Here is a 15,617-nt window from a genome sequence, read left to right as displayed (position 1 = left end):
CTTTTGGATGCCAAATCAGTACTTCGTTAGATGTTCTTAGCTGTAAAATTACTGAACACTAAACCACTTCAATTTGTGTTTTTTTTCTAGTCTTAACTGGATTAACACTGGAAAAAAACATGTTTTTATTTGTATATACATTTAAATGAACCAACATGATGTAACTAACTGCCTCACTAACATCAACCACTGAAATGACCTCATTGTTTGCTGCCACCTGATCCTCGCTGGCCCCTCCTCCCAGTGAAGTCACTTCCACTAGATCCTGCACTATTGCAGCATGTATTATGCCTGTTACGTCTGAAATGAGCTGCGCCCGCCCACTGCTCGCCCCTCCCCTGGTGTGTTTTTCTCTTTAGGAATGTTCCAGACACCTCCCGAAGGGCTATGCGGTTGCAAGACGTGAAGGGAAGCACTGGAAAGACACATGGGTACAAAGGAAGAATTTCAGGATTGAACCAGTCAGACGGAAGCTTGCCCATATCTGCCGGGTTCAAACAGCAGTCTCTGCCCGTTTAGTGAATGGTGTTTTTTAAAGTGTGATTATTCACAGGTAGAGAAAAGGGTTTAGCAGAGAATATGTGACTCAGCAAATGTTGGAAAGAGCACACGCCCGTAACGGTTTTGTAGCTTGCAATTTATTTACCTCATGCTATGCAGCTAGTAATGAAAAGTGATCATGATTATAGGTGGAGATGACCCACAAAGTTTCCAGTAAAATTATCAATTATTTCAATCGGACGCAGTGAAAAGTTGCTGCAGTTTGTCCAGCCCATGCCCCCTCTGACAAATGATAAAGCCTTTTCGGACATTTTTAAAAGCTATTCCCTCATGACAGCTCGACCATCCTTATGAATTACACGGTTGAACTTAGGGTAAAACACTTCAGAAACTGTGGAATTTACATATGACATGACATTTTTCCACAGTTTTTGAGATTTAAAAACCCAAGGAATCATTTAGGTAGGTTAGAAATATACATTTTAAGCAGATGACTAATTGATAGTAGTTATTTACACCCCCAACTGTCACAAGCTGCCCTACTAAGATAATGTAAATCAAAGTGTAACACATTGTAGCCCTATGCAAAGATCGTTTACTATGTGCCGTGATCTTGATTGCAACATCATTTTTGCTGACACTTCAGCAGTAGCAAAACAAAGACTGATTATTACATACTCATCAAAATGTGGAAACTGTGTGTGTTCTAACACATCTTACACAAACTCACTTCCTTCGGCTTCTAAAACGTAGCACACCCAATGATTATTAGCTGCAAGAAAGCAATAAACTTTGTGTTCAGACAATTGACAGTCACACAAACAGTAAAGCTGAGTCCAAAATGTCCATGACTAGATATTGTAGCTGCACATTGACTACTACCATATGTTAGTTGGTGCATTGCTCAACTTCAAGAAATCTGAAAACAATAATTAATTTCAAAATATTTGGTTACACAATTGTGTAAAACGAGCAAAGGGCAAAAACTATAAATAGGCCTATAAAAAATACAAAAGCTTTTCAGAGCACAACTGGACAAAAGGCTGGAACAAAACAAAGTTGCAAAGTCCTTGTTTACACCCTCTGTGTTATATGTGTTTTGCAGAGAATGAAACCATCTGAGTTGTCCTGTAATACCTAAAACACATAAATGTTGCCAGAGGTTACATTAAGTCTGTCTCCACGGAGGCACTTTCTTCTAAGAAGTTCTAAAAGCCTCTCTGTAAAGCCTTCTTAGAAATCATACATGTACAATCAGCCCCCTAGGCACATGACTTACAACTTGAGAAATGTATGCAACTTATCGTAACAGTGTAAGACAGCTGGCTTCTCCTAGGATACGTATCTCTGTAGGCTTTGGCAGTTTTATTTGAACATGCCAGAGATGTGCATTTCATGAATGCATTGCAAGTGCTGACTACAGCACTTATCCACATGAATGGACATAGCATGTAAAACTGTATGGTTGATACAGAAATATTTTTTGCATCGAAGAATTTAAAAAGTCGAGCAACTGATTTAGCCGTCACTCCAGTGTTATGCTTATATAACTGGAGGTTTAGGCTATAAGGTTTAAGGATAACAGAGTTTAAGAGCTAACTACTGTTAACATAAAGTCTCCCTCTTTCCTGTATGGTTGTTCCACACTTTGTTTTACTGTTATCTAATGTATATACTAAGTTAAATGTGTACTTAGACTATTATATTTTTATATTTTAAATATATACATTTTCATAATATTAGACTTAACTTATTTGATATCTGAGGAAAATGTGGGTGATCTACAGTTGGGTTAGTTCAGTTTTTTTTTGTGAAGAGATTTTGAAAATCTGTGCCGCTTACTGTATCGCCCAGATGTACCTTAACTATATGATGCAAGAACAACACAATACTGTTACTGATCTACATGTACAACTACATCTCTTTTTAGTGTCAGGACACTGTACTCACTGTACGACTATCACGAACAACAACATAGACACACCTCTGTTATGTCATATTTCCTACTGGAAAAAACACCGCCTGAAAAGGGAATATCCTCCTTGGGGAGAAAAACCTGATTGAGCATCGGTCACATCAAAATGTGCTTGTTGCCACGTCAGTTATTTATGATTGCCTATCCCTCCTACGTTAGACCTGTCACAACACAGACCCGCCCCCCCTGAACCCTTCGACATGCGATCTTGTTTTCCTATTAAAACCTGCTACTCCACAATGTGCTCTTGGCTGGGGTTGTCAGCCAACAGCTTGCGCAATGTTTGCTAACACTGGACCTGTATTTGGGCCAGAAGTTGAGTGGAGGAGGAGAGGCAGGAAACCTCTGATCACAAGACTGGACTGCTGAGAACAAACTGTACGGGGTTTTAATGAAGACACCCTTGATAAACAGTACATTCATGCTATATAATGCAGGTCTGTGGACAAGGGATTATATGCAGTAAAAAGTAACGGGGTAATCAACATACAGTTCGACAATAAAGCATGTAGCAAAATAAAGTTATTACACTTTACATGTAAGTCCACACCTCACGGTGTATTATTAAAAGGGGCCTTGTGACTCAGTGGTGGAGCATTGGGATAGAGAAGGCCATGAGTTTGAATCCCACCCCACCAGGTGTGGCCCTGCCCAGCCACCTTGGTGCCAGCCCCAAGCTGTGGCGACCCCTCAAGAGAAAAGCTGAAAGCCGTTGATCTTTGACAGAGTATTATAATATAAGGACCTACTGTGCCTCTGTCATAAATCTCTTAATCTCTCAGAATACTATATAAACAACTCTTGTCTGTGGCATTTCACAAACAGCACACATTTCTACATCACTACAGTTCTTGGATTTCTTTCATTATCACAACCATGAGACTATGTGTCCACCCTCATCTGGATGGCATCAGGCTCCGAAATGTGGTGTGTCTGCAACATCAGAAAGCTTTGTTGAGGGAAACCCAAATATTTACTGTGCATTGTATAAATACTAGATGTGGGTACATGTCACGTGCATGTTATTTAGAAATACCCTATAACTCTCTTAAACATTTATTGAAAATGTAAGCATCAGATTTTTTTAAACTAAAGTTAGAATGCAAGCCTATCTCCATGCTTAATATTGGACATGGGTTTCTTGTACTATCAGGTTGTGGCAAAGAATAAAAATTCCAGTGTTAAATGTACTGAGGGACAATTTTGAGGAAGTTGTATTTTAATCAAGGGTTTGGCCTCTATGCTATGCTACTTATTTATGCTACCAACATTTACCTTTAAGAAACAGCTGGTGTTCCTTGTTACAATGTTAAAATAGTTGATCTAGTTAGTAGATGAATGTCTGAAATCTTATGCCTTGTTAGATTAGAAACATTCCACAGTATTCGATGTAGCAAAGTGTAGCTTTACTTCAACTAACCACAACATAAAGCAAATTATGCAAAACATTGGCTACATTATGATGACTTCTGCAGTTAAGTATATCTTCCCTAAAAATGTCCCCTTACTAGTAAGAGTACGAAAACAAAAACCCATTATCTATAGAGGCATATACTGTTTTTAGATTAGATGGATTTTCGTGCTTTCTTTACTTGTAGCTCACTTGCACTTTTAAGTGCAAGACTTCCTTGAGAACTGGCGACGTTTGCTAGTAAAGGTAGCCTCCATCTCAGATTGCATGTGTGTATGTGTGTGTGGCTCGTACTGAAATAGCCCAACAGCTGAAGTCAAGTCACTGCTCCAGCCTGTGAGAAGCCACATGCAGTGAGTCAGACGGGGATTTCTTCGTACATCCATCTGGCCTCAGCCAGTTATTACTGGGTGTGAGGGTTAAGTGTAGAGCATCATTTCAGAAACACAAAGAAAAACAGGGATGGTGTATATATATATATATATTTTTTTTTTTGAACAGCATAAAGCTGATATGTAAATAATGTCGTGACGTGAAGTGGCCGCAACAGACGCAGATACGATGATACCATAGCGAAAAATGGTGGATGTGGTCTTTCTACACATTACGCCAGACACGTCTCTCTCCAGCACTGTTGATTATCTTCAGATCTCTTGCAGCAAAACAGCAAGATGAACCTGACTGTGCGGATGTGCACGTACTCACCGTTTCGCTTCTCCATGCATCTCACAGAGGGGCCCAAACATAACAAAGCTCACTGGCGGCGTACCATTTTGTGAGATTTACCGAATTGGTTGGGTGAAGCTTTTCCTAAAGCAATGGCAATTTAACGTGACCCGACGATATTTAAATTGAGTCTATATTTTAATCGTATTGCTCGGAAACATATTCAACCGCTATCAATGCCTCTATTGTAAAGTATTAGTAAAGTGTACAGGGACACGAAATGGTACCTTGCCATCAAATCTGTTTCGAGAAGGCACGTGATTGCGTTCTGTCTGTTCAGAACGCTCCGAGGCGGGGCAGAAAGGCGGAGTCAGCAGGAGGTTATAAGAACCACCACGCAGTCTGTTGACCGTCACCTTCCACGCACTTGCTAAGACGTTTCCCTTCCCCTCGACCGTCCTCCGCGGCTGTTGTAGCAGTGGGTCAAACAACGACGCGAACCCTGGAGCTGTAAATTCGTCAACGGGGTGAGTAGAACACGTAGACGCGCATAGACGCTGTACGTAGCGTTAGCTAATGAGGCTTTTTTTCGTCGTAACGCTTAGAGTACAGTCACAGCGTTAACAGTAATGTTAGTTAAGCATTGTTGAATTCGCCGTCACTTTAGTTTACTGTTTGCTAAACCAGTGCTAACCGCCCTGTTGCACCGTAGCCTGGTAATCAGTTGGTCTATTCTGTGCTCTGCTTAATTAAATGACGTTTGGCTAAACGTGGGTGGTGTCTTCCTCAGCAGGTGTTGAAACGTTATTTGATTGGTGTTCTCCGTGATCTTTGGACGAGCGTTAGCCAGTCTTCTAGAGCTGGGGTTACAGCTTAACTTTTAAACTGTTATCAGTTAAGATCTCCAGGGTAGCACATATTAGCTAATTTGTGCAGATTAATTTATTCTGGGCATGTGGAGTATAACAGTAGCGGTTTAACACTGCGGTATATTTTTCCACAGGGCTCCCGTTTAAAGCGCCGCAGAAAGCCTGATCAGCTAGCGCACTGTGATCACTTGCGACTCTCTCTGAAACGACTTTTTGTTTCGGAGAAGTGCAAATTGATACCCCCCAAAACCACTGCTGCCGCATAGCCACCAAAATCCTCCCAAATCGAAGCAAAAATGGTCCAAAATAAGATGACCGAAGTCACTGGATTCCACCGCTCTTTCAAGGTGAGATTTGTTGAGGAGAAAATGCAAAGCTTCGGCCTGAGTCTAATTGGAGCACATTTGTCAGCATGTTTGAGAGAGGACTCCACCTTGCTATATATAAACACATCTGTTGCTCTGCCACATCTCCTGGGTGACAAACGTGTGGCACACGTGTATGACCAGCTAATGAAAGAATAGCATTGGTAAATGATACCAAAGTGTGAAAGAAGAGCTGCAGGGAAGGTGTGAGGCTTTGTAGCAACCTCCTGTATGGCTGCAGGTTTTTGGATGAATTAAATCCCCTACTTAGTCAGAGTTTTATTGATTGGGTTCTTTGATTTATGGTTTCAGAATGATAAGCTTAAAAAAGGCGTATCAGTTATGAGTAAACTGATGCTCTCATCTCAGTTCCCTGATTGCTTACCATAACATATTTATTTCTCCCTAGGGCCAGAATCCCTTTGAATCAGAGGACTTTACTAAAAATGGATCCCATCTTATTGATTCATCATTTAATTTTGATTCCTCCCCAAGACATGGTGAGTATTTTCTAAGGCTCTTGGCTGATCCCTGTCAGTGCAAAGAAAATGCTTTAGTTGCAAAAACTGTCTATTTATTGTTTAATCATATTTTTGCAATTTTCCATGCCACAAAACCGTAAAGGTTGTTCTTACAGTTTTAGTGATTACTTTAAGCTTGTTGGAATTCTTTCCTCACTAGCACATGATAATGTTTTGACAGACATCCCTTCCAGCCAGCCTATTGACATCCCCGATGCCAAGAAAAGAAACAAGAAGAAAAAGCGTTGCCGGGCAACTGACAGTTTCTCTGGACGATTCGAAGGTAAAAGCTTTCATTTTCAGGATCATAATGTTGATGTTACAAAACCTCTTGATAAAATATTGTCTGTAGCATTTAGTGAGCATCTTCCTTTAAGTACTGTAGTATTTTCCTAACTGGTGAAAATTATCACAGATGTCTATAGGCTGCAGGAAGAGGTACTAGGAGAGGGCGCTTATGCCAGAGTGCAAACATGCATCAACCTCATCACCAACAAAGAGTATGCAGTCAAGGTAAGATATTCTCACACCTAACTGATGTCTAACATTTTTAAAAACCTAGAGTAACACATTGCTGTTGCTATACAGTGTGCTATAAAAGACCTTTGCAATAATATGTGGTTTGAAAATCATTTAAAGAAAATTAGGCTAAAAGATGCAGCATTGTGCCCATGTAGTTTTTCTCCTACTGAATATTCTTTAGAAATCATTTCGAGGAAAGTCTGTTCCAGAGCCTGGTTACTGTTTCCCATTTCTTCTTAGTTCAGCTCCCTAATGGATGTCATCTGTATTGACCCCCCCCCCCCAAACAGTGGAACTCTAGCAGACATTTCCCGTGACTGTTTTTATAGTTTGTCAGCCTATCACGGGGCTGGTAGGGATTTACCCACCCCCTTTTCTTTACTCCTATAGCCTACAGAGGACGCTCGTAGTGAGAACATTGTGTACTAGAAACTGTGCCAAAACAAAAACCACACAGGAGGAGGGGCGTTGGGTAAGGGTTGTGACCCAGAGTGTATACATTGCTTTGTTCTCCTTTTTGCTCAGTACAGTTGTACTTTTTCTTTTACTTATGCAAATGGACCATGGACTTGCTATTACATGTCTTGACTTCTGGGAACTTCCCTTTTTTCACTTTTTAAATGTAATGCTTACTTCCTTATTTTTAGGAACAAAACACTGTTTTGTTTTCTTTGTGTGAAAAGTAGAACTAGATTTAGATGTTTTTCCTGTTGTCGTCTTAGCCCATAACCCATTAATTCTACTGGTACACTGGACACAGACAGTGCTATTTATTAAACTCTAAATTAATCCCTATTTGCAGTTAAATTGTGATATCCTTTGATACAAAGTCTTGACGGTTTAAGGCTGGGTCCTTACAGAGCCAGTGTCAGTGTACAGGATCATACCAATCAATATTTAAGAGAACTGATGCACTGATTTTGTCTTGTGACCTTGATCTCTTTGTATGGTTTATCCCAGGATGGTCTGTTGGATCCTTTGGGATTTTAAAGTCCTCAGGCAAGCGGTACAAGGGTTGGCAGTTATTGGAGGTCATTTGGGAAACGAAGGGGGCTCAGACTGCTCCTGCCAGATGTCCTGTCTCTCCCCTCCCCCTCTAGACAGGAATTGAGTTGCATATGTGGTCTTCATGTCCTACTATTGCAACAAAGCCTCATCACGAAGGATGAGGCGAGGCCTGTGCCATGCACGCCTAGCTAAATGACCCCTAACAAATCCTTGTCTGTAAAGAAAGACGTTGATTAACTCAACCGTTTAAGAACCCTGGGTTAATGTCTTTGGTTGTAGTCTCACTTAAGGTTGTCCTCATTTTTGCAGCTGGCCGCTTTGATTTACAGATGTAAATCAAAGTGTTGTGATGAATGAATTCAGCTGACAAATACCCATTTACCCAAAATTATGATTCTAATTAATTTGTCATCTAATTTTGCTGTTTATTTTCCTGTCACTTTCAGGTAAGAGGATTGTGATCAGGAGAAAGTGAGCTGATTGTGGCTTGTTTGTGTTGCTGACTCAGATTTGAATAGTGGCCGAGGGTTTGGAATGCTCACAGGCCCCTTGTCTGTGCATTAGTCCTAGACACACACAACTCTGGCCCCAACAGGCTTCAATAGCAGCTGTAATCCAGCTACCAGGAAGCAAAACATGCACAGCTTCCCAAGCAGACAATGACCAACCAGAGCTGGAAAATTCAGGCCTTTTGCTTTTGTGTCAGCAGTCTATCTCTCTGTCTCTTGGCAGGGCATTGCACAGCTGGTGGCCCCTCAGTGTTGGTTCCAGGCAGCACAGTTATATTTGGATAGCTTTTTTGTTTTGGTTGTTGTTGGTGTTTATTGTACACAGCTTTGGATTAGCTCATGGGGTGATTTTAAAGGAATGCTTATGTCTCCTTGAGGCCTATAAGATTTTAATATGGGTGACATGAGAAGGCTAAATATAGAGATGCTGTGACGTCTTATTCATTCTGGTTTTATCTTGTTCTTTCCCATCTCTGCTTTGGCAGGCAGCATTAAGAGCTTAGAAAGTAGGTTAAACTCTTTCCAACTGGCAAGAATCACATGTAGGAAAATTACAGTTCTGGTCTGAGAGGAGGCCAATTATAGACCCATGTGCAAATAAACTATGAACTATACTGTTTTCTGTACAATAAATGCAGCCATGAGTGGAATTTATAGTGTAATGTGAGGGGGCAACCTTAACTCTGATGGACACATTTTTATTTGTATTTTTTTTTTAATTATTTTTCCCCCAAACTAAAATGTTTGTCCTATTACTGTGGAACACATGAAAGACATTAAAGCTTTTCATTTAGCTGCTATTTTAAGAGAACATGTCTCAACTGTTATGTTTTCCAGATCATTGAGAAAAGACCAGGACATAGCCGCAGCCGTGTCTTCCGCGAGGTTGAAATGCTTTACCAGTGCCAGGGTCACAGGTATTGTCCCATCTGTTGAACAGCTAAACATATTGTCACCCACACTGCAGACTAAGGGACCTAATTTTGTATGCATCTCAATCTGTTAGTCCCTCTCCTCAGGCATGATGCAAAAATAAAATTAGTTGGGAAGAGCTATATGACATAGTTTCCACTGGCTCATGTTGCTTTTTTCTACTCTGAAGGAACATCCTGGAGCTGGTGGAGTTCTTTGAAGAAGAAGACAAATTCTACTTGGTGTTTGAAAAGCTCAGAGGAGGTAAGTAAATCATAGCTACTGCATCATGCATGTACTAAAGCCCTCTGTTTACTTTAAAGATTCCTGTTGTGCACTTACTCGGTGTCTAAGCTTTAATTGGTTATATGTGGAAAGCCACGCAGTCTTTGCTTTTTCTTGTAAATAGAGCTGATTTGTTTTTGTTTTTTCTCTCAATTAGGGTCAGTTCTGGGACACATTCACAAGAGACAGCACTTCAGTGAGCAAGAAGCCAGTCTTGTTGTGCAAGACATCGCCAGCGCTCTAGATTTTCTGCATAACAAGGGTAAGTTGCCATTTTATTATGGGTACTGCAACTCAAAAGTGTATTACACATAGATTTTAATAGTATTTTGGAACTGACCTCATTCTTGTTTCTTAGTACTCAAACGGAATGTAAAGCTTTAGCGCCATTTCTATAGTTAGGATAAGTTTGCTACATACATGGTACATAAAACCATGTTTTCATTGTCCTTTTTAATTGGGAACATTTTGTTTATTAATCCTCCACCATTAGCAAACCAAACAAGGCTGACCAATTCCCCTCCTTTTCTAGGAATGGCACATAGAGACTTGAAACCTGAAAACATTCTATGTGAGAGTGCAGACAAGGTGAGTTTGTTTACTGCAGTTCAAAGGGCAGTTAATGTGATAAAATATGTTTTGAGATTGTGATATCAGCATCTGTGTTAATAAATGATAGTGGAAAACCCTAGTCCCAAATGTAGATACCATTCAAAAAAGAAGGAAACTGATGAAGAATAACTTGTATTTTATTAGATTTCCCCCATCAAGATCTGTGACTTTGACCTTGGCAGTGGGATTAAGCTCAACAGTGACAGCTCACCCATCTCTACCCCTGAGCTTCTCACTCCTGTAAGTATAGTTGCTTATAGTCCCCCTCCCTTGAGAAAGGGCTTTAAAACAATGTCTTTATAAAGTCTGCCTGGGTGGTTAACTGTTGGGCAGTCCTCAGTGTTAGCTGCAGGAGTGCTTGCTGATTGGAAGAGTTAAAATGCTGTTTGAGGTTAAAGTAGTTCACTGTCGAGCAGTTTCTCTGAAATTTTGGCATGGCTTGCTTCCTGAATGCCCATGCCTGGCAGCTATTACATCCCTTATCATTCTGAAGTATGAGCAACAGTTGGATCTATATCCCGGGGTTATTGTCCGCATCCTGGTGCTTATCAGTCGCAAATATGGGGGGATAGTTTAGCCCCTTGCTGTCGTCACAATGCAAAGTAAAGCCTCAGAACAGTGCCCAAATATGTGGGGCACTTGTTTGATGAAGATGAATGGTAAAGTTGACATGGCAAGTTTTCCACTTGTCAACATACAATGTGTCAACGTTTGTTGTCTGGGGGACCTAGATAGATTGACCAGAGCAGGTGAAGGATGGTGGTTTTGCTGGCAGGAATGTGGCAGGGTGTGGGTTTCTACACTTGTAACTTCATCTTACATTAGAAGACCTGTTGGAGATGTGTACTGGGTCAAGGGCCTCATATATTTTGTCTACAGACTTCAATGTTGTCCCTCTGTGTGTAGCAATGAGTTGCATGTAAAAACATGTTCGTTTTTTGTTTTAATGTATGTAATCATTTGTACAAAGACACAAGGTTTGACTCAAACAAAATATTTCCAGTGAAAGAAAAGTTGATACCTGAGGGTAGCACTCAGTGGGAAAGCCTTGGAATGTTATAAGGCTGCATGGAACACATGAGTTTTATAAGTCCATGTCCTATGGTACAAAGGCATTAGTGACACCAACACACAACCTCTGGCTCATTTCCCTTTTACTCTGGTCTGAGAGGATGAAAAACATCCCCCGCTATCTGCTTAGTCTCCACCCAGCAGCCCCAACGGTGCTTGTTTGTCTGCAGTTTCTTTATGGCCTTTAAACAACGGCTTTGTATAAGGCTTGTTCTGGAAATTTGAACCACCCCTTGCCCCCCCATGCCTAGCAACTCAGATGTGATTGGCTAGACTGGTGGGAGGGGGAGGGTAGTGGGGAGGTGCAGATGCCCAGTCTGCTCATGCGCTCTGCCTTGTTTTTCTTGTCTTGATCACAGGAATGGTGTTACCTAAATTTCATCTCCCTGTTGGCACCCACCCTACCCCCATCTATTACCCACATTCCCACAATTGATTGCATAGTATGATGCTGTTTTACATTATTGGTCAAGCTCCTACCACAGAAATTGTACAAAACTTTTTACCAAAGTGCTGTTTTAAAATGATTTCTGTGGAGGTAATTGTGCTTTCTAGTGTCAGGCAGGCAAGAAAGACAGATGTTTCTGGGAAAATGTTTCACAGAGGTGACAGCTTGTTTGCTTGGCATTACATAAACTGCCGCTCATACTTTAATGCTAGAAGGCACAAAACATAAGCAGCTTAGAAAAAACATTAAGGAACACTGATGGTAACTTGTTATCATATATGCAGGTGCAGCTGCATCACAGCAGAACAGGTCTCTTCATGTAATCCTTTAGTTTCTAAACCACAGAGCTGTGTGTTGTCACTGCTGTCAATATGGTCTGACTAGTCACATGGTTTCAGGAAAGCCCCAAGTTGGTATACCAGCCAATCCTTCAGTAACAGCAGCTAGATTAGCAGTTATCTGCAAGTTACGGGAAGGTTTGAGGAGGATGTGACTAAGTGCAATAGGTGTTTGCAGAAACACAGAATTAAGAAATGGACCTCCACCTTTCTACTTTTATCATAACTGTACATGGTCTTAGATGGGCTATCTTCATCCTGAGTTGCCCTTGGTTGGCAGTGTTTTTAAGCTTTAATGTAAGATTAGCTTTGAGAGCTAGTTTTGATATCACAGCTATCACACTGCTTTTCAATATTAGGGGCACGTTTAGTGGAAAATGAATTCTTTTGTGTCTAAGCCTTTGTGTTTGCTGCATATGGCCTCAATCGTGGGGGCTTGTCTGTGGAGGCAGCAACCCCAGACATGTTGGTGGTGGTGAAAATGTGGGGGTTGGTAGTTTTTCTCTAACAGAAGCGGCTTTGTGTGAGCCAAGATTCCTGTGCAGCAAATAGCATTGCGTAAGAGTGGAGGAGGAGCTAAGACAGCCGGGTCGTACACAATAGATGCCTCCTCAACATAAACATGTCTGTCCACAGAGGAAATTAGGCCAGATGGGTTGACCAGGTGTGTGTGTGTTCAAAGAGTAACATGTGGCCATAAGCATAGTTACTCTCAAAACTGTAAAGTTCTCAGATTCAGTTTAGTTCTCAGACCTGAAACAGACAATTCATGATTACAAAGGGTGTAAGTTAAAAGAATGAGGCAAGTATGAAATGTTATCCACAAATACATGTCCTGCTGAACTAGTGAACTTTTTTTTTTTTTTTTTTTTTCCTAAAGTGTTAAAACAGCATGTGGTGTTTGGTTCGATGTTTCTAAGTTATGTAACTAGGGAGGGCTCAGCCCAATTTCTGGGACTGGGAGACAGCCAATCCTCTTTTCCCTGCTCAGTGTTTGGCCTAATTTCTTTGCTACATAACAAGGCACTGTCAGAGCTGAAACTGTCCTTGCCCTCAGCCCTTTCAGCTTGGATTGTGTATATCTGCATGGTCAAAGCAGTGACTCATTGCTGCAGCCTACCCACACAAACTGCCTCATTATAGCTGAGCCCTCCCTTCCTCTACCCTTGATATGTAGTTGTACACAGTGTTCCTACTTCAGAATCCACAAAACTGAGATAAGCTGCATAGTGTATTTAAAATTATCATCACTTCAGATAGGCATGTTACTGTCACACACACACGTACCCCCACCACCACCAGCAGCTAGTGTTTTTCTTTACATTTATTTGTTGTTAGAAGTTTGACTTCCCTAGGACTAACAAATGCTCGTGCTATTGTCTTTCCCCAGTGTGGCTCAGCAGAGTACATGGCACCTGAGGTGGTCGAAGCCTTCAGTGAGGAGGCTACAATTTACGATAAGCGCTGTGACCTGTGGAGCCTTGGGGTCATCCTCTACATCATGCTGAGTGGTTATCCACCTTTTGTAGGCCGCTGTGGTGGTGACTGTGGCTGGGAATTTGGGGAACCATGCCACACTTGCCAGGTATACAGAATGGAAAAATTCATTAAGCTGCCTCATGTTTAGTGGAATAACAATGTAAAAAAAAAAAAAAACTTTTCTCTATAGCTTAAGATAACTGATGTCATATTTTCTGGTTACAGAATACTTTATTTGAGAGTATTCAAGAAGGAAAATATGAGTTTCCAGAAAAAGACTGGGCTCACATCTCCTCAAGTGCCAAAGACCTAATATCCAAACTTCTTGTCCGGGATGCCAAAAACCGCCTGAGTGCCAGCCAGGTGCTGCAGCATCCCTGGGTTCAGGGGGTAAGCACAAAAAACCAAACCTCTTCTCCATATGTTTGACACACTTTTAATGTTGAGGTTTCAACAATTTAACAACTATACTTGTCCCCCCCCAGGGTGCATTTGCCACTTTGCCAACATCCATCTTGCATCAAAGGTGAGCGGACATAAGAGTTGCAGATACTGAAGCTTCTATTCCTTTTAGTCTCTGATAGAAATTTATATTTGGAACTTGTAAATGGTCTTTACAAATTTCTTTAGAGTTTCTCTGTTCTTGTCCATTAGGACCAGCAATGCCAGGGATCTGACATTCTTTGCTGACAAGGCCATGGCTGTGAACCGACAACTGGCTGAACAGGATGGCATGGAAGAACAGCAGCAGCAGGAAGTCCCATTTGTTGTAACTGCTGCTGGTTCTTCTATGCGCCTCTCTCCTCCTTCCAACTCCAAGCTGGCCAGGCGTAGGCAGCGAAGCAGCCAGCCTAAGGGGGGGCCTGTCTCTGCTGCAGAGCTCCGTCAGCTCTTGGCCCCTCTGGTTATTGTGGGAGACTGTGCCTGAACCTTATCAACCCTGACCTCTGACCTTCCGTTAAGGTTTAAATCCATATCTAAGACTGCCCTGAGACTCACCCACCCTCCCCAGTTCTGGTTCCTCTCTCTGAGTCTAGCTGGCCTTGGTTCCTCTGCCACTCAGGCTTAATTGCCTTGTTGTTAAGGAAGATGCTGCTTGCAGCCTTCCTGTTTATGCCTTCTGCTCTTCTGCAGTATTTCTGAAGCACATTTGCCCAGGGCCTGCATATAGCAAACACACTTATATGCATGTCCAGGTTGGGGAGGAGGGCCAGTTAATGATTTTGGAGAGAGTGAGGAAGTTCTTTTTTTTTTTTTTCTTTCTTTCTTCATCATTCAACTCAGTTTAGAAGAAATCAGTACACTTATCTTTGAAACTAAGCTCAGACACCAAAGGACAACCTGTTGTGCTGCTCCTACGTTACAACTGGATCCACTGTGAATTAAGTTATCTGGAATGTTCTCTTTGCCTGTATGTAAATGCATGAATGGCCAATCTGCAGATACGTACAAGCTTATGCAATATGCCAAGATGAAGGCTGTTCTGTCTCGAAGGGATTCAGTATAAGGGGTTAGAAGGGCTCTAAGCCATTGCTGTCCGTGCCTGGTGCAGCCTTTTTGGTGGCTGGGGACTCTTCAGAGTTTTTTTTTTTTTTTTTTTTTTTTGTTCCTGAATTTTTAGATTCATTTCTCATAACTGAGCCTCTTTAAATATCTGAGCTGACATATGCACTCATCCAGCTTGGTGGCCATGCACTTAATGCTCTCAGAGCAAAGAATGTTTTGTCTGTACCCCGCCAGCCCTAACTTAGTGTTGCACCAATTCATTGCGTTTCATGAATATATAAGCCAAATTATCAGTACAACACTGTTCAGTGTTTGAGGCCATCTGGCAAGTCTAATAGTGTTAAATTCAACTATTTTACTTTAGTTATTATGCATGGCCACCCCAAAATGAGACTTTTGAGGTCACTCTGAAGTAAACCTGGATTCTTGATCGGGTTAATTATACAGTGTGTGTGTTAAATGGCAAGGCAAGTGAAACTGGGTCATTGTTAATTCCATTGTAAAGAGTTTGACATGTCCCCTTTGCCACAACCAGCAACAACTTCTTTTTTTATTTGTTGTGTTTTTTTTTTGTACAAATCTACTTATGCATTAGAGTTAACCTTTAGTGTTTTTGCAG

At 41.3% G+C, this 15,617-nt stretch overlaps 1 protein-coding gene across 2 annotated transcripts in view; it reads left to right on the top strand.

Moving 5' to 3' along the window:
* The first annotated feature begins 4,921 nt into the window (after window positions 1-4,921).
* mknk2b (MAPK interacting serine/threonine kinase 2b) overlaps window positions 4,922-15,617 on the top strand; it is a 12,397-nt gene continuing 1,701 nt past the window's right edge. The window contains exons 1-14 of one of the 2 annotated variants that reach the window (XM_067512066.1): window positions 4,922-5,080; window positions 5,557-5,769; window positions 6,197-6,287; window positions 6,490-6,591; window positions 6,724-6,821; window positions 9,185-9,264; window positions 9,450-9,523; window positions 9,702-9,806; window positions 10,077-10,132; window positions 10,301-10,396; window positions 13,404-13,598; window positions 13,718-13,882; window positions 13,978-14,018; window positions 14,147-15,617. The exon at window positions 14,147-15,617 is cut by the window's right edge and continues 1,701 nt beyond it. In XM_067512066.1, coding sequence (XP_067368167.1) covers window positions 5,719-5,769; window positions 6,197-6,287; window positions 6,490-6,591; window positions 6,724-6,821; window positions 9,185-9,264; window positions 9,450-9,523; window positions 9,702-9,806; window positions 10,077-10,132; window positions 10,301-10,396; window positions 13,404-13,598; window positions 13,718-13,882; window positions 13,978-14,018; window positions 14,147-14,420 — 1,428 coding nt within the window. In that variant the 5' untranslated portion in view covers window positions 4,922-5,080; window positions 5,557-5,718 and the 3' untranslated portion in view covers window positions 14,421-15,617. Of the gene's footprint in view, window positions 5,081-5,556; window positions 5,770-6,196; window positions 6,288-6,489; window positions 6,592-6,723; window positions 6,822-9,184; window positions 9,265-9,449; window positions 9,524-9,701; window positions 9,807-10,037; window positions 10,133-10,300; window positions 10,397-13,403; window positions 13,599-13,717; window positions 13,883-13,977; window positions 14,019-14,146 lie in introns of both variants that reach the window. The other variant, XM_067512064.1, reaches the window with a different exon arrangement.

This window comes from Channa argus, chromosome 8 (genome assembly GCF_033026475.1).
Source record: "Channa argus isolate prfri chromosome 8, Channa argus male v1.0, whole genome shotgun sequence".
Classification (NCBI taxonomy): domain Eukaryota; kingdom Metazoa; phylum Chordata; class Actinopteri; order Anabantiformes; family Channidae; genus Channa; species Channa argus.
The sequence above is the reverse complement of the archived record's forward strand: the minus strand, read 5'-3'. Positions and strand labels throughout refer to the sequence as shown.